Source organism: Mya arenaria, chromosome 9 (assembly GCF_026914265.1).
Source record: "Mya arenaria isolate MELC-2E11 chromosome 9, ASM2691426v1".
Lineage (NCBI taxonomy): Eukaryota > Metazoa > Mollusca > Bivalvia > Myida > Myidae > Mya > Mya arenaria.
In genome coordinates this window covers 54,773,102-54,791,748 of record NC_069130.1, presented here as the reverse complement: position 1 = coordinate 54,791,748, position 18,647 = coordinate 54,773,102, and the positions used below count along the sequence as shown (strand labels likewise).

The 18,647-nt window shown below is 33.8% G+C and overlaps 2 protein-coding genes and 1 long non-coding RNA gene across 4 annotated transcripts; 2 read left to right on the top strand and 1 right to left on the bottom strand.

Annotated features, from left to right (window-relative positions):
* The first annotated feature begins 221 nt into the window (after nt 1-221).
* LOC128203274 (neuroglobin-like) lies at nt 222-5,728 on the top strand. Of its 2 annotated transcripts, none has more exons than XM_052904611.1 (3): nt 222-582; nt 2,040-2,265; nt 2,794-5,728. In XM_052904611.1, exons 1-3 carry the CDS (start codon nt 371-373, stop codon nt 2,926-2,928), a joined length of 573 nt encoding a protein of 190 aa, XP_052760571.1. In that variant the 5' UTR covers nt 222-370; the 3' UTR covers nt 2,929-5,728. The 2 variants fall into 2 exon arrangements, with proteins under 2 accessions (XP_052760571.1, XP_052760570.1); XM_052904610.1 differs by having other exon boundaries at nt 222-591.
* Nucleotides 5,729-11,963: 6,235 nt separating this feature from the next.
* Nucleotides 11,964-13,891, top strand: LOC128246191 (uncharacterized). Its single transcript, XM_052964380.1, has 3 exons — nt 11,964-12,118; nt 12,348-12,484; nt 13,827-13,891. Exons 1-3 carry the CDS (start codon nt 11,964-11,966, stop codon nt 13,889-13,891), a joined length of 357 nt encoding a protein of 118 aa, XP_052820340.1.
* A 1,514-nt stretch (nt 13,892-15,405) lies between these two features.
* Nucleotides 15,406-18,023, bottom strand: LOC128203457 (uncharacterized). Its single transcript, XR_008255948.1, has 3 exons — nt 17,922-18,023; nt 16,393-16,457; nt 15,406-16,166 (listed from the first exon to the last, which is right to left on the bottom strand). It is a non-coding gene; the product is annotated as an uncharacterized LOC128203457 (long non-coding RNA).
* Nucleotides 18,024-18,647: the final 624 nt, after the last annotated feature.

Below are 18,647 nucleotides of genomic sequence, written 5' to 3'. Positions count from 1 at the left end.
GTTTACCCTGTGCCATTAGTTGTTTCATAAAAATATTGAATCTGAAATAGATCAAACGTGTTTGTTTCTGTCGATTGGTGGGAAAACAGGAGATAGAAAACAGCGCAACAATACCGTTTTGATGTCACAGCCTCTGCGAAAACCAATAGTGATACAAACCCACGCGAGTGCAGTGAGTATATATTGGAAAATATTGAGAAACAGAATGAAAAGGATATAAGTCGACTTTATTTTGCTTTGGAAATGATACCGGTGTAATAGTGTTACAATAACGTGTTCCTCGACATTATTCATAAACAATAATTGGTATATTTCAAGTAATCAAAAAAGTTAAACTGTAAAGAATCAAACTTTGAATTGGGATAACAAAATGTATTTACTGAGACGCATTAAAACGTTGATCACTGAATCTTCCCAGAGAAGAGATTACAAAACTGCTGTGATAAGTAGTAATAATAACGAACTTTCTACCACTTTTGATCCTCAAAAACCGCCGCCTGAAATTAGTGAGCGTGAGAAGGAGATTCTTACAGAATGCTGGAAAATAGTTCAACAGGATGTTGCAAAAGTCGGAATAATAACGTTTGTAGGGTAGGTCATACTGTTAGCAAACTTAATTCTTTCGTTTGGTTGCAAATAAATTTAGTGTTCATATTCGTGTAGATATTAATTATTCGTACATTTCAATTCATGTACTATTGTTGTAAAATGATAAAAAACCTCTGAATGTAATAATAAACTAACTTTATTTATTATTAAATTGACACATCTATAACGTGTGTGTTAATAATAAATAATATAATTATTTATGTAATCATTTTTTTTATATAATTTGTTATAATATTAAAGAACAATTTAACTACAGTAACTATGCTCCACTGAAAACTAATACTTCGTAGTCTCGAACGATATTGTTTTCGTCATCTCAGTTTTAGAGTTAAGATCACTGAATACTTAGGGACTTCCACATAAAAAGAAATTTATTAAGACAACACTAACAAAATACCGATCAATCAGTGTGTGTATATCACGTCATGTAAGCTACGTCTGAAGGTAACATTTTGCTTAAAATGAAAACATAAACACTTACATAGCTTTTCTATTTCTTCACCATTTTAAATGAAATAAATGGCAGTCTGTGCCGCTCAAACAATCCGCGCCTTCGTTTTATTACCGGAGTTGGATAAGGTGATTGCTTTCCTCAGGGGCGTTAAAGACCGAAGACGGGGCCCCGTAAGCGGCGTAGACTGCGCTATGTTTCATTTTAAATGGTGAAAAAGTAGTCAAGTTATCTTTATTTAAAGTTTTCATTCAAAGCAAAATATTGCCTTCCAGAGTAACATTTATTACGCTATTTATCAGGTGGTATACAAACACTGTAAATATGTTAACAACGAACGCTGTACCTCAATTGTCTTTTTAAAATGGATGTTCAAAAGACTACTATGCGAGATGTGAAGCTGCTACAATATCCGTGCTGCGATAAACAAAGCTTTCATTGGAAATATTAGGTGTAAGCCTGAGACACATACGGCGCGTGTCATCGATTACACTATTGACCCCTTCATTAAGAATATCGCTTTTGATGAATAATTAATGATGTGAAACACGTCAGATGTGAAGTTGTTTACTATGGAATGACAACAGGGTTACGAATTACGAATTATTTCAATATAAATTGATCAGATTCTGTTTTGAATTGCGAGTACTGACTTTTGCTCTATCTGTTTGTAATTTTCATTATTGAAAGTTCGTCTTTTTTGTCTTGTTGGAGAACATGCCTTTGCAATTTCATTGAATAGTTTGTATTGAATTGTTACAAAGAAAGAGGCTTTATTTTAACTATTCCGTTCCATTTTCCTTCATGTTTGAAAACTAAAAGGCTTAAAAAGCAAGAAAAAATCAGTCTTATACAGACCTACCGTTTTGAATAAAGCAAGGGTTGAACAGTCAGTTATTCGTAACTCATTGGTTAGATGAACTCTTTTAAAGATATATCCTAACATTAAGTAATCTATTTATGTTTTGCCTATTTTCAGTCTATTTGAGACCCATCCGGAAGTTCACGAGGCTTTCATGTCATTCCGAGCAGAAAACACGTCCGAACTCGAATACAACGCAATTCTTCGTGCGCATGCGCTAAGAGTAATGGGAACAGTGGACAAGTGTATTTATAGACTCGACAACAGGGAAAAGTTACGCGATCTGATGACTGAATTGGGAATTCGCCACAAGAATTATTCCGTGAAAATAGAATTTATCGACGTAAGCGTTTATCGTATGAATATCAATTTCATTTTTGCCTTGCCAAGTCTAATAATATGTCCGTCAAACATATATGGAACTTTAATTAAAGATTCCCTTACCTTTTGTCATTCATTTATTTCATTAATTTAGCTTCCCATTAGCCCCAACAATCATTTATAAAGTAAAACGGCAAGCAAAGGTAATTTGTGATAGATATTGGTGTTACAGCCTTGGAACTGTCAGTGACATCCCATGAACTCATAACGGAATTCGTGTGTTTCCGTACCTGAATATCTCCTTTACTACTGAAGTATTGATGAAACGTGTCCTTTTATTTAGTGCCTACCCTACATCGCCTACACACATAAATACTTTCATTTGAACTTAAAAAAGAAAAAGCCAACTACTCGTTTCATGAAAGCGATATGAGGACATCTTGTGAGCATCTAATGTTCACTGTATAGATAATAATACTTAGTCACGTTGCATTTGCCCTTCTAGGGTTCTATATATACACTGACCATAACTGTTTGGACTGTTTTGTAGTTGATGGGTCCCCAATTCATCAGCTCAATCAAGCCTCATCTGGTAGCAATGTGGACAGACGAACACGAAAAGGCCTGGGAGAATTTGTTCAAGCTCATGAGTTACTACATTAGGAAGGGAATGTGTAGTATTTGATTAAAATGCTACGGTAGAAAGTAATGGGCAGTGTTTTGACACTTTTGACCTTGGGTCGATACACTTGTGTATAGGTATCTAGATGCTGACGAATTATTTCAGAACTGTTAATCTAACAGGTCTATAACAAGGCTGTATAAATTGCATTATAATTGCAAGCATTTGAAAAACAATAAATAGTGATAAAAGAAAGTAATGCATAAACAGCTCCGTCCACAACCCGTTTTGTTTAACTGCGAGGAACTTAATACTACAAGATGAGACAAATGTTCATTGTAATGTTGTATACATGTATATATATATATATATTAACACAGACTATACTAATTATGAAATTGAAAATGATCCTTTTCACGGCCACTTTTAAAATTTTAAATATTATTTTATAATGATATATACATTATTTACATTATTTACATAAAAAAATGTATTCTCAGCCGGGAGGAACGATATAAAGATATAAAGATAATACGCAACATCTGGTGAATTATTGAAACAGCATAGAAACAAACACCACGATGCCTTCCTCCCCGTAAATGTGAGGGGTTTAATGATAGAAAATGAAAATATAAAAAGGGTGAATGCTTGACTAATCAAATTTTACTCATTAGCAAGAGTGTGCCTATGTTTGCCTTGTTATTCACAATACAACAGATTAAAGAGCAATATTTTCTTAATTAAAATGATCAAAATTAAAATAATTGATTTCAAACCATTCTAGATGAAACACCTATAAATGTTCTTAAATCCGTGATATTTTCTCATATTTACACCAAACCAGCAACATATATAACTCAATTCATTTCAATGAAATACCATTTTTAATAAATACACAAGCATCTGTCTGTACGTACACATAAAGTTAACATTAAGTCTTGAAAAATATTTAATTTCAAAACTTTTTTTTCCTTCATTGTCTTTATGGTCAGCAACTCTCTTCTATTTCTATATTGTCAGCGAATTCGTCAGCACTTTACTACGTGCCTGTCAAAATGGCGCGCGTTTGTTATTCCCACGTGGGCTATCACGTGATGTTTTAAGCGGGGAAACTGTGCGATCACTGTGATCAATGAGATCATTGTGTCACGTGATGGAATGATGCGCTTAGAGTGGATAGTAATTCTTTGTTAACGTTTCGATGTTCATTCATTTTTGGGCGCAGGGATACTACTTTAATATTATCTTTATTTAAGTTCAAGAAATTAAATTATTAAAATAGATATTACGTTATAAATGCTTCTTGCTTTGTCAAATATAGCTCGGTTATTGGAAACATAGCTTGCAATTTATATAGTCCGCACTATCTCAAACTTTCTAGCACACCGGATAGGCATTTCCGGTGATTTCAGCCGTGCTGGAAAACTCCATCTGGCATCCCCCCATGCCAGATGAGTCACGCGCTGTGACGTAATACTTTAAATTTCTTTTATTAAACATTTAATGTAACCATAGTTATGAGATTTCAATAGATGAGTTCCATTGACATTAACTTTACAATAATATTCCTTAAAAACAAAACAAAATAACCCTTAAAAGACGTGATAGCGAAGGAACTTATTGACGTATGCAGTGAATACAAATTAATGCGCGTCATGACGTCAGTAAACATCATCGCACGCGCGTTTTGGTGAAATGTACAAAAACGCGCTTTCTTATGTATATTCTTCACAAAAAATGTAATTTAAGGTTTGCTTGAAAAAATATCTATCATGTGTGTCCGTTCCGGATAAAAAAATCCGACCCTCGGGCACGCTGCGTAGCTGGTTACTCGGCAAGCCTCGTTAACTGGCAACGCAGGTGCCCCCGGGTCATATTTTTCTATCCGGAACGAGAACAAATGACAAATATTATTAATATGTTTTTGTGGTAAAGAAGCAGACGTCACTTGTTACTATTAATAGGCATTTTATGTTGTGAGTTTCGAGTTTGTGGCTACACTGAACAGGGTTGAAAACAGCTCTGATGTTCGTATGTGCAAATGTACATTTGTAATATCTTGATTTTTTGTTTGAAAGTGTTCAAGACCAGAACTCTTTGGTGATTTTTATTACTCATTATTTGACCAATTTCATGATTTAAATAATCGGTGTATGCGTATCACATGACTCGATATATGTTTTCTTCTTGTGAAGGAGGGAATCAAACTAAATACAACATTCAATAGTTATAAGAGAATTAGTTGTTATAATTTATTGTAGAGTTGGAACCAAATAAATGTGTGAACTGTTGCTTTAATCAATACGGCATGGTTTCAGATTAACAGTAGAAAAGCCGCTGATAGTGACGTCGCATATCGTAGGTTAATTAACGTTGCGCTTAATCAAAGCGAGTTCAAAAGACTAGGTAATGATTGATATAGGAAAATGAATTAATGGGCGACATTTTTTTGTTCGAGATTGGTTGCCTTTGATTAAACAAATTGTGTTTTCCTTTCTAGTTTCTTTAATAATTGAACTGGTAACTGAAACCACACACAAACAAGTGTAACCGAATAACCGAGTTACGTTAATTGCAAACACTGAACATTTATATTTGTAAAAAATGGTTGTATTTTTGTTCCATGCTGTTTTAATGAGAACCTTGAATTATATTTACTGAGAAGACTTTTATTAATGAAATGTTTTCTCGCCTCGGTGTATGACGTAAGGTATCGTTTTCATTGTACATTCTGTTTAATATTGTTATCATTATCCTTTAAATGTCATGCTGCATTTAGAAGAAAACAGGTTCATTGTACTGAGCAAAATACATAAACGTAGAGAAACTGTCATGGAAAATATGATTGTTTTTAATAAAACCCCTAAACAGTAGAAATAAATTTAGCGCGTTGTTATTAACCCTTTCGTACGAAAATATTATTTATATTATTAATTTCTTGTTATGATCAACAATTTTATGAATCGGTAGTGACCAATTTACGACATGTATACTATACCGTGCTGGAAAATAGAAAAAATCAAAGTTGTCTAGGTATGATTTGAATTAAAATTCGAACGTTTTTCTTGCATATTTGAAATCGTTAGCCACTTTTTGTCCGAGGTGTGTCCAAAGCCTCTATACACATTGTAATAGGTTAAACGATGAAATCAAACGTCCAGGTAGGTGAAAGGAATGTAACATACTTTATATATGTAGTAAAAAGTGTGAGTTTATATGGCAATAAATCGTGTTTTAAGGTGCCTGATTGCAACCATCAAACCTTACAGAGAAAGAGAAACCAGCAACAAAACTTCAATAACATTAACAATTATTAACTAACAGTATTGCAAAAAGACATTTTAAATATGTAAAATGAATATATAAATAACACAATTGAAGACTATTGTCGATAATCCAAGATATTGAACACACTGTATCCGCACTTTCATAACCAATCACCAATTGCAGAATAATGTCCAAACAAGGTTGAAATGTAATACTCACAGATTAAATTAATTCAATCCAAGATTTTAGAATAATTTTATGACTGGTGTTGTCGTATTTGTCCTGATATTGTTTACTTGTTTCATGAAATTAATAAATGATTTTAAATCTGATTATTTATTGATGTATAGCAACACACGTATTTCTAACAACCTTTTATATTGTTCTACTGCTACTGTTTTGTTTACCGAAAAGCAAAAAGGTACAATAATAAAAAAGTCATTAACCTTGTTAAATTGAGTTTATTGCTATAAAACACATCTGTTATTGCGCTTGTGTTGCAACAAATTATTCCATTTACGTTATTGCCTGTTTATTATTTTTTAATAATTGATAATCAAACACAGGAAACATTTGGATCGTCTACAAAAACTGTGCGTGTCAACCGTGAAACCTTATATTAGCAATTATACAAAATCAGGTATTTTCTATACAAACGAATGCTCTCGGTTACAATTCTTTCAGAACAAATACTCAGTTGAAGAAGATACTGCTAATTATTAATCGTAAGGATAATTATTTAAAACGTATAATAAAACTATAAGTATTGGTCGCATCCTTTCTTGTGTTTATGTTGTATGATTGCAGTTAGGCAAGCAAGCAAGTGACCGAGAAGTGTTCAAGGAATTTGCTCGCGTGCAATACTATTTATTAGTATTTGAAAGTGAATACCATAAATTCCCGATGAAAAAAGAAATGCAAAAAAGTTAAACACATTTAATATAAAGTGCACCTCTTGAAATATGCATATCATTAGTTACACAAAGGTTTATCATATTTTTATTATATTAAAGATTAAAATAACCGTTGTTTTATAAATTGTGGTGTTTTATTGAGTGTCTCTCGGCGTGTACATGATGTAAATTGAAATAACCTAAATCGTTATGTTAATTAAACATGATTTGTATAGAATAATTAAATTCAAAACAACAATAGTTCTTGTATCGAATGGAAACTTTTGAAAGAGGCTAACTCTGCTAATAATGACAGCGTGTTGCTTAAACATTTATTGGCGGTGTGTGAAACGATCACATAACTTGCTAGGTATTCGGAAATACTATCCACGTTTTTTTTTTAAATTGGAAAACCATTATGCACTATAATTAAAACGGGAAACGCAGCTGAGAAAGCGAAATGATTTATGTGTTTATTATTCAAATTATGTAAAATGATGCCTTATCCTCCTCATACTAGCATGCATTGACAATTCTAGACTTGTTTTGAGGAAATATTGTATTTTGTCCTTTTCTGGGAACATCTGGTGTATAATCCCTTTAATACACTTTAATACAGTGTTCTCACTAAGAACAGGTTGCCGACTAAAATGGACAGGTCAATTGGCACTAGGGCCGGTTTGAATTTGGAAAAATAAATGAATATAAAATTAGAACAAGAGGAAGCAGGCCGGTTACTTTACTACTTGAGATTGATCAACCAAATCTCAATGAGAACCCTTTTATATTTACGGTGGCATAGACTGAGTTAACATACCCGCTACGTCATATTTTTCGTATCGCCTTATAACGAATTATGTATCTTGTTTAAACGACTTACGTTTTGTTTTGTTTTTAAATCGACTTACTAACTCGTTTAACCGACTGACGTATTGTACATAGGGGTTATAATGATTGTATTTTGTGATTTTTTTGTTCATATATTTATTATCTAATTCCTTAACATAACTTTGGTAAAAGGTGTGAGGAATGATGACGGACCAGCCAGCCCAACTTTACTCTGTGTTCGATATCATGCGCTTATTTTTTAGTTTTTCACAATCACATTACGGAAACGTATTGAAACTGAAGTATTGTGTGTAAGTTTGTTTCTTTAAGTAGATTTATTCTATTAGTTTTATTCATGATTGGTTTTGTTTCATGCCATTTTTGGTCGCGGCTTTGACATAATATTAATATCAATATCATAGAGTTGGTTCATATTATATATATATCTTAGTTCATATTACAAGCGTTCATGTGTAATCATTAAAATGCTTGATTAAACAATACTTTCAAAGCGTTGAAATTGAATTGGCGATTCGATGCCAACGCGAAGAGAGTCTTTCTAGAGTTGATTTAAACACTAAGTCCTATTCCAGGAATATCCAAATTCATAAAACAATACGGTTTGTTATACAACGTATGTAAGTCTATACGTTGGAACGCGAATAAATATAAAGTTTGGAGCCAAATAATCAAGCCAAGTTTTGGTGATATGTAGATAAAGCATCTAACGACTTACAGTAAGAACTGCATACATTGGTGTTTTGAAATAGTTCACCAGCGTCCATGATTTGCGTTAATTGCTGATCTAATGGGGAAAATGCAATACAATCATCACCATTTTATGGTATATCTGATAAATTACTTCTACAACAAGCAAGTATGTTTACATATGAAGATTTTACCAGATATGGTAAGGGCGGGTTGATTTTTTTTAAATGGCAGTAAATATAAATAACTAAATCTTAAACACACCTAGTCTGAATAGCGTCTTGGTTCAAAGGACAGCTTGACTATTAAGGCCAAATGATTTTATAGCAAATATATATTATTCAATAAAAATACAGAAGAGCAATAAACAAGTTGTGACCCTACCTTGACCTGGATAAGAACCAATTAAACTTCGATCTGCATATAACGTCGAAATAATCATGGTTCCCAACGTCAATCCCCAAACGAAGTGGAATGTGTTTATTAAATATATTAAGGCAAGCCATGCTTCATTTGTTTGCAGCTTCCTTGAATGCCGACTGACGAGAACATAATATTGTTACATACATACATACTATACACAATGGACATATACCGTTCAATTTAACACACATTTCGAAAAATGTATAGTACACTTTATGGAATGAAATCCACTAATAAAATTCTGACTAAATAAGTCCATTCACATGTCAAAAAAAGAATTCTTAGAAGGAAACAAAAATATTCATTAAATACAAATTTAAGAAATTCAAACTTCAACTTATTAACAGGTTTTACTTGCTTAAAGCGACCTTGGATACCGACTGAATTTATAGATCGGAATGGATTATCAGAACAATCAAAGAGCCAAATAACAAATCTGCATGAATATAGTGGTTATCAACTAAGCCATCTTGAAACAATAATTTTTGAAGTACAAAAAACGTAAAAAGACGAATTTACCGTACAGTTTGCCAAGGAAAATTAATTCGCCATGTTCACGGCCAGGCACAAAAGGTTCCGATTTGAACTATTATGATACAGCCACTAAGCGACTGGAAAATGCTGATTTCCTCCTTCTGTTGAAGGCGCTAGTGTATGCATTTCGTGTGCCGTCCGCTCTTGAATGAAAGAGTATTTCCGGCAGTAGGGTCATTGTCCACCAAGAACGTCCGGCAGCTTATCTATCTCCTCTTAATTTGACTTAAAAAATAAAAATGTAAGTACCTTTTAAGTAACATAAATCCAAACGACAATAAAAATATAATGTTTAAGAATCCTATTAAAATAGATATTTGATATAATTTATACGACTTGGTATTCTCGAAGCTGCTTAACCATTAAAAAGGTTTGCATTTAAAGCTATTGTAATTCTGATAGGTAAAACATTACATTTTTAAAACTGCTTTGTCGATCAGAACTGTTTTTCAGAGCTACCGAGCCAAACGATGCTAATCTCAGGGCTTCCAAGCTTATTCTTATAGATGCCAGGCCAAAACACATGCTCTTCTCAATGTTGTAAAGCCAAACAAACTATTCTCAGGGCTGACACGCCAAACATTGCTACTATTGTCAGGACTGCCAAGCCAAATAACGACATTCTCAGGGCTGCCAAGCCAACAAGTGTTATTCTCAATGCTGCTAATCTAGACAATCTATGGTCGAGGCTGACCGTCCACAGTCAAACGAAAATGTTAAAAAACTATTCTTTAACCAAACATTTCTATTAATTATTTTAAGTTGTATTAATTTTAATTGATATAATATGATTGTTAAATCAGGATCAATAGTTCGAGAATGGTAACGGAACTTTGTCCACATTATTTGTAAATATCTGATTCCTTTTGAACAATCCTGCTAACTGCCTGATTGTCTGTAAACCAAATCATCCTTCCTTTAAGCAAATGAACTCATGACTTCAGGACACTAGACCGCAGTTATTTTCGTCCAAGTAGAATAGAACAACATTTATTCAGGTCATTTCCCTCCAAGTATAGGAGCACAACATTTTTACAGGGTCTGCTGTGAGCTGTAATCTCTTCGTAGACATCAACACCATACGAACTAGCATCTGAATACACAACCCTCGTTCTAGAGGGCTGATCAAACAGGCATTTCATATTTAGACAATAACGTGCATTGACCCAGAAATTTATCTGAACTCTTCTTTATTTTGAGATTTTGATATAATAATCTCAGTGAGAGTTTTTTAAAATCAAGGGCAAAAACGTCATCATGAAGGCTTAGGGGTTTTTTTTGTCTTTAACCTTTGATTTTGCTATTTAGGGCGACGAACCTTTGCTTAAAACAAAAACACTAGAAAATAAACCAAACGATAATAATAAACACCTTTAGTATTTCGTTTTGCCTCTTTCACCAGGCAAAACAAAACGAAGAACGTTGTTGTGCTGTCGGAAAATTTCTACGAAATGATAAGCCTAGTGAATATCAAATGTTACCATCCAAAATCCTTATACAAAAAAACAAGGAATACTTTGATATTGTCGCATTTGCAATATATTTTTCTAAATTATTCGTTAACTGCTTCAAAATTTAGAAGTTAACGTATTTGCAGCTAGAACGGATAGAAACAGTTAGGATTAAAAAATCGTTAGCTTTAACCAACTTCCTATCTTTCTAGTCTTGCATTTATTTACTAAATCTGTGTTTTCTAAAGCAGATTTATTGTTGCGGAGACATTACAAATGTGGCATGAAATAAAGTGGGATTTTGTATCCGTTAGCAATCATATTCATGTATATGACAAAATTATTTGTATGTATGCATTTTTAAAAATCTAAAATCTTAAAGTTGTATCAATCAGCCCCTAACAATGATTTTTTTTCTGTCCAGACCATTATTTTTGCCCTGACCGCTTGAATTCCTGAGTTGGGATCAAAGTTGGGTTCACCGGAAGTAAAAGGACAGAAGCACCGGTAGTGAATGAAGGAACCGCAGAAGAAGCATGAGCCGTAGGCTGTTGATCGCATTGGTTGGTGGAATTAAAATCGAATGAACGCAGTGCCCCTAGGCTTGAAGGCCAGATAAAGCGGAAGCTGTACCTTTGTATCGAAAAGAAGAAGACAAAAACTAGGAAGTAGCAGTAGCTGTAGGAACCGTACGTGACGTCTGCAAACGTTTGACTGCTTTTGATTTGCGTCATTTGCGAGCTTTCGCAACTTAGATTTATAATCCAAATCAAAGGCTAGCGAATAAAATGTATAGCAGTTTAAAGTGTCCGAGCCGCACTCTGAGAAATAAGCTCACTTTATTACGCTTGCTTGCTTTTCAAAGCCAAGTCTAGTTTATTTGAAATTTCTTGCACATCACAATTAAAATTGTACTGTATTTTATTTCCCTTTATCGTCCATTAAAAAGCACATTTCGTACAAGCCTTACAGTGATAAACACTCTGAAGAAATAATGACGGCCGCCGGCCCTTTCTCTCTGACACATGACACCGCTACACAGAAATGCTGGTGTCGCAAGTCCTGGATGGGCATCAATAGGCTGTACAAGATAATGACAGAAAAGAAGGTTCATGCCCAAATTGAGCTCCCTCGCATAACACCACACAGGTCATATAATCATTATTGTTGTTTTATAACCTCTGATATTTTTTATAACATCTGGCAATAAGAAACTGTTTACTAACTAATTTGTTGAGTCAAAAAGCAGTATATTTTGTTAAAAATGAAGAAATTAAACGGTTTTTTTAAAAAAAAAGAGGTTTATTTTAATAGATTATATTATATAACAATAGGTGATAGAATTTCATGCGGCTTATATTTTTCTGTGGAAAAAGAGGCTCATTCAAATGTTGAGTGATGAGCATGTCTTGGTACATAAGATAATACAGATATCACGACATAAAAATGTAAACAGCATAAATAACTATCGCCACTTAAATAATGATCAATCAAATCTAACATACTTTCTTCAACGTACACTTCTTTTCAGTACTACCATGCTCTTCCTATGGCATCTTCCAGTACAAGTGCCGGATCTTTCAATTACACGAGGGTAATTTTCAGCCATTTTCACGGAAATGTAAATTTCCACTTTCAAATCACACTCGATTTGATTTCAATGGTATTCAATCCGAAGCAATCTACTGACGCTACAACGCCAACGGTTGAATACAGCCTTCCGTAGGTCCTTCTTTCAAAGAGATTAGACTTATATCCGTTAGTGGAAGTGGGTACGTCCTGCTCTAAAAACATTCTTCTTAATTTCTACTTAATTCAGTGTTTATTGCAGTTCATCGTTCCTTGTTGTTTTCAATTGTATTGCCATGTTCGGTACTTGTGTTGCCTCGATACTTTTTTAAGAGGAAGCGTATGCTGATCGGTGTGATCGATAAACTCACAAATATAAATGACGTCAAAAAAAACGGGAAAAAGCGATCTTGTGTTTTTGAAGTTACTACGCCGCTGTTTGTTGATTTAAAAAAAAAATACGATGTAATTTCTTTGAAGAAATAAAAGCAAATGCTTAATTTGGCATTATATTTAGGTGTCTTAGCGTGAAATTTATATATATTTGAATATTTGCGTTAAATATTGGCATTGTTTTGTTGACGCTACATTGAAACAACGTGTCGTTCATAGAAAAAGTCTGAGGGGCCTCCTCAACGAATCTATATACGTGTTCAGCATGTGTCTTCAGAGCTATGAACTGAAACAACCAGAATATGGAGTGGTACTTTATTGTCAGGTGTTCAACTTCCTTCAGTCCTGACAATAAAGGAGGTAAAGATACAAAGTGCCGCAGCAATGGCCGAAAATTTGTATTTGTCTCTTTAAACCTGTTTACTGCTGATCATTTCAAATGAGAGTGTGATAGTTGATATTTTAGTCATCTCCAAAACCATTGAAAATATTTAATATACAACATGATAGAATGCCATTACGGAAATGTTAAGAATCATCAAGATATGTTTAGTCAGAAGTCGCTGCATACACAGCTATTAAAGTTACTAAACTTTTGATACCTTTTTTTTCTTATTTGCTCCTTTGTTCGTAGGTGCAGAAACTGTCAATCATCGGTGATTTCAATGTGAAAGAGCAAGTGCAAGCAAAATAAAAGGTAAGTGTTTAGAATTTGATTTACGAACGTATTTGAAGATTCTAGTTCAAAACATGTGAATGATTGACAGAATCAATGTTCAAAATAATCAGACATTTTAAATATGCCATGACAAGTAATGTAATCAATTTACTTAATTTCCTTTTATGCCTTCTTTAATTCCCTTATGTTAATGTTTGCTTATGCTTTTTATTACAGCCAGTGCAATGACAATAGCGGACGGGTCTGCCATAGAGAAAAGCGTTAACATCACTGCGCCTTAAATGATGCTCCATTAGACGTGGTGGTGGAAAAGATCCCGTAGTAATACCTGATACATTCAACATGTAATGTTAATTGAGTCACGCTTAGTGCCAAATACTATTCAGCAGTGACAGTAAGATTATGATTATGCGGCGCTAATATCAAAACCTTGATATTTTATAATCTCAGCATATACATGTTTACCACATGACACATGATTTAATGAGTAGATTTCACAATAAGTGAGTGAAGTTTTAAAACTTTGGATTGAAGTAAAAGTAGAGACATGACGTTTCGTCCATATACGAGTTTTCAACCCTCCAATCCTTTATCTTCAAAGTTGACACTAAATTAAACCATTGCTTACAAAAAATAGTATGCACCATCTTAAATCATAATTCGAATAAACCATTTTATATACGACACTTAGTTGGATTCCCTTTCCTCCCTTAGTTTGACCCCCCCCCCCCAGAACAATTGAGTTCCCTGGTTAAAATAACTTTTGTAGAACATATAGGCTGTAGGGGCTGGATCATTTTAACAAACGTTTATCGAAGGGTAAATTTATCGTAATTAATACTTATCGCAGCTAAACCAGTGCATCGTATTCGTCATATGTACATTTTCTGTAAACGTTTATGTGCTTAGTCGAATCCATTCATGTGTATGTACTTTGCATCGATTATTAATGGAAAGTTGTTGAATATTCGTCTACAATGACTGCATTGCGATTCGGTTTCTTACGCGTAACCATTGTAAACAATCAACCAAAGTCAATAGCTCAACTGACGTCGGTGTCAAACGTCTGAACAACGTTGAGGCGATGCCAAATACTTGCTGGGACAGTTCCACATAATGTGATCGTTCCCAATGCGTCGAGTGGTGCTATTTGAATAAGTTAACAAATTCCCAACACTATGCAAATATGATGAAATTAAAAACTCATTGTAAAAATCGCACCGGCTTGATTTATGCATTGGTAGGTGAATACTGTTTCTGGAGTAGTCGTTGAGTACTTGAAGTTTATTAATAAGTTGATATTTACTTTAGACTTCACGCCATTGTTGAAACTGTCTCCGATGTGGCTTGATAGTTTAGTTTGCCCTTATTGATGAATGTTTGGGAAAGAAAGATGTTTGGCACCCGTTAACCGGCTTAAATCACCAATGAGTTCTTATTTAGTTAAACTGACATTGCCGATTACCACAATATGCACCAATGGTGCTATTTTAAAAGCTCTGTATTGTACTCTATACACGATCTTTAACATACTACGTTTCATCACTATGTACATTTTTAAACATTACAATATTACAGTTTTATCAAAGATATTGATCGGAAACCAAACATTTGTCATGCCTTTCCACCAGGAGGCCGTGTGCCTATCGACATCCACATTCCAATAACCACATTTTAGTTTAAAGACTGGTTATGTATTGACATGGATTGATAATTAGTTTTGAGAACACCAATCCAGTTACGTTCATTATTTGCAAAACAGATAAACAAAGAACAAATACAACAACACGTATAGTGCAAAGACGGATTATATTAGGATATTCGAAGAACAGGGATTGAATATACTACAATCATACAGAACAAGTCATGTTTTCAAGAAAGTAAAATATGAAATAATTGGCGATGTTGTCTTTGTACTCAACAATTTATAGGTCAATACTGTTTAAACTACAAGCCTAACGACGTTCGTTTGTCGGGGATTTTTTAAAAATACAAATGCATTTTGATAAGTCAGATTTTTGCCGAAATTAAGTTAAAGTATGGTAAAGTAAGAAACACTTCCTAAGGCGAATTAATAGCTTACCTTGATCTACAATGGCCTTTTAATGGTTTATTAAATTGCAAATACATCTTAGACGAGAAATATGTCGGAACCTCAAATTACGTGCAAACTATAGCAAATATTAAGATATATTTAAATCAATACAGAAACATGGCCAAATCACTTCATATCAAATGCCTTTGAGCAATGTTCGTTTAATTCATCGATGATTGACTCGCAGGTTGGATTGTCTTTCACATTATGAGGAATACTGGTCACGAATTTGCCGTCTCTGTAGACGGATATGTGGGGTCCTGTTTTTAGCGTGCAACCTCCTTTTTTGGCAAAATTGATAAGCCTTTTCGTGTGGCAATCTCCAGGGTATTCCAAAGGTCCCTGTTTGTCAACGTTAAAGTCCACTACCTCGTCATCGATCGATGGTTTATCATCGAAAGCAAGATCTCTTTCGTCAGTATCTTTGAAATAAAAAATGACAGCGTTCTTTTTGACGATCTCTGAAATACATTCAATATAATTTACATGTAACATTTGTGGAATATAAAAAGCCAAAGAGATATCTTTGAAATAAGTCATACACATTATAGCCTATGATAACTGAAAATGGATCACTATACATATATTTTAGCAATAATGTTCACTAAACTACGCGTGCACAGTAGATATTTAAAAACACACAATACGTTCATCCTATATTTGTACGATCAATAGAAAACCCCTTACCTCGGCTGGTACAAATGTGCAAGAATGCAAACGCAAGGAGGAAAACTATCATCATTTTGCTTGTCCTGAAAAAAAGAAAAATCGTCTGTATTACACGCTGCTACACTGAAAGGATATATTCTGTAAATATATGGTTGTAGCTCAGTTACCAAAATGATAATTTCTAAATCCCTATATTTGGATTATTTAATTGTATAAACATTGTTACAATATACATAATATACATTCAATACTTTCATACACAGACTATACTTTCATATTGATATCTTTATACTTAGCCTAAGGTATTCAGATATATTGAAATCAAAAGCATCTTACTTTGTATGGTGAGAGAGTGTAATTTTGGACTTACAAATACAATACAACACGTACAAAAACACATCCATAAATATTCTACATAATCATGTTTAAAAAAGCACATCTACGATAGCTGAATGGTTAAACGAAAAACATATACATATACAACCATATATATATTATTATATTCAAACGAAAAACGCACGCACGCACATACATAAACACACGCACACGCACACGCTCACACACACACATACACGCACGCTCGCACACACGCAGACAAGCACTTACGCACGCACGCACGCACAAACGCACGCACGCACGCACGCACACGCACACACACACACACACGCACACACACAAACACTTGCGCGTTTATAGAGAGAAAAAAAGAGATGCATGACCCTATATTATCTGACTCAATCTATAATTCTATGGTGGGATTTTGCTATTAGAGCCTGAATCTTGAATCGAACTTTTAAATAGTTCAGATATACATTGAAATGTGGTTTGTGTTAAATATTTCACCTTCATTCTTTCGTTTGACCATATTTTGTATTTATTCCAATTTTTGTTCGATCGACTGTGCCGAAAGCTGACAGCGTATTTTAATCACGCTAGAGCCTGTATCCTTGTAAGTAACCAGTATTGGTGTCCATTTTAAAAGGCTATGAAAAGATACCTCTAAAACCTCAACTTTTTGGGTGAGAAGTGGAAATCTATACCACTAGAGCACTTTCACTATAATTTGCTATTCGTAGTATCATTTAAGGTAAAACAGATTATCGAACCATGAGCGAAAACTCCTATAATGATTCCATACTTTTTTGTAAAACTTGAAACGACATTGCTTTATTAAAATGAATGAGTAAAATTGACTTCCGAAAATGCATTGCACATCGCGCTATATCATCTTATTATTTTATTATTTATTTCCTATTTAAATCAAATGCAAAATGTCATATTTATCTTTCTAAGCCGCAAAGGATATTGTTGTCAGTATAGAACGTATGATGAGATATTCATAAATTTACATAGCATGGAAGTTTATACAATTTATCTACACATTCAATGCTTTCAACCTTAAATCCCAAGATTCGTAAGTTATAATGAACGCATAAGTATTATTACTAATTATATGAAATGTATTAAACAATCGTTGTCGACGATTTTCAATCTCTAATAATCTAAATATCAATATAAAATACCAGTATATTTAAAATACGACTTACCTTGCTTTGGATACGAAACTGCTACGCCTTGTTACAAATGCGTAACCGTAATGTGTCCTTTATTCATACTTAAAATAAATCTTGTTATCAAGCATCATCCTGCGATACTATCGAAACTTAAGTATGAACACTTAATTGCGGAAATTTGTTAGACATTTCAACGATGGTGATTTGGCGTGTAATTCTCGAAATATCTTCCAGATAACCTTGGCCTAGAATATTTTAATTTGTATTATGTTATTAAGACGGCGATGGTAGAAATGACAAATTTAAGTCTTATTAGCCAGACACGTTAAGTTAAGCGATGGCATTGCTTTACTACAGTGCATAACTTGTAGTGTTGATGGCGGCACTTTCAACAGATATGTTGTGACAACGTTATAAACAAGCTGAGTGAATGTGGCTGAACATACAACAGAAGTCACGGATCCGACATTCTTAACCTTTGCGTTTTATGTTCTAGGTATAATTTAAAAATATGCACAACATTGGCAAACCTTCACGAAGAAGGCGTTAAGGACAAGTGTACAACATTAATAACATCCGCTTCAAGTCCAATTTGAAATCAATTTATAATTGCTCTTTAATTGTCATAATTATATTTCTGCACGATTGATTGTAGGATTAGTGAAACTATGATCGTACAATTGATTACTCAAGCGCGTCATCGGTTTGTATTAATGGGCTACTAGATATATATACTTGATCGAACAAAGATTGGAGCGA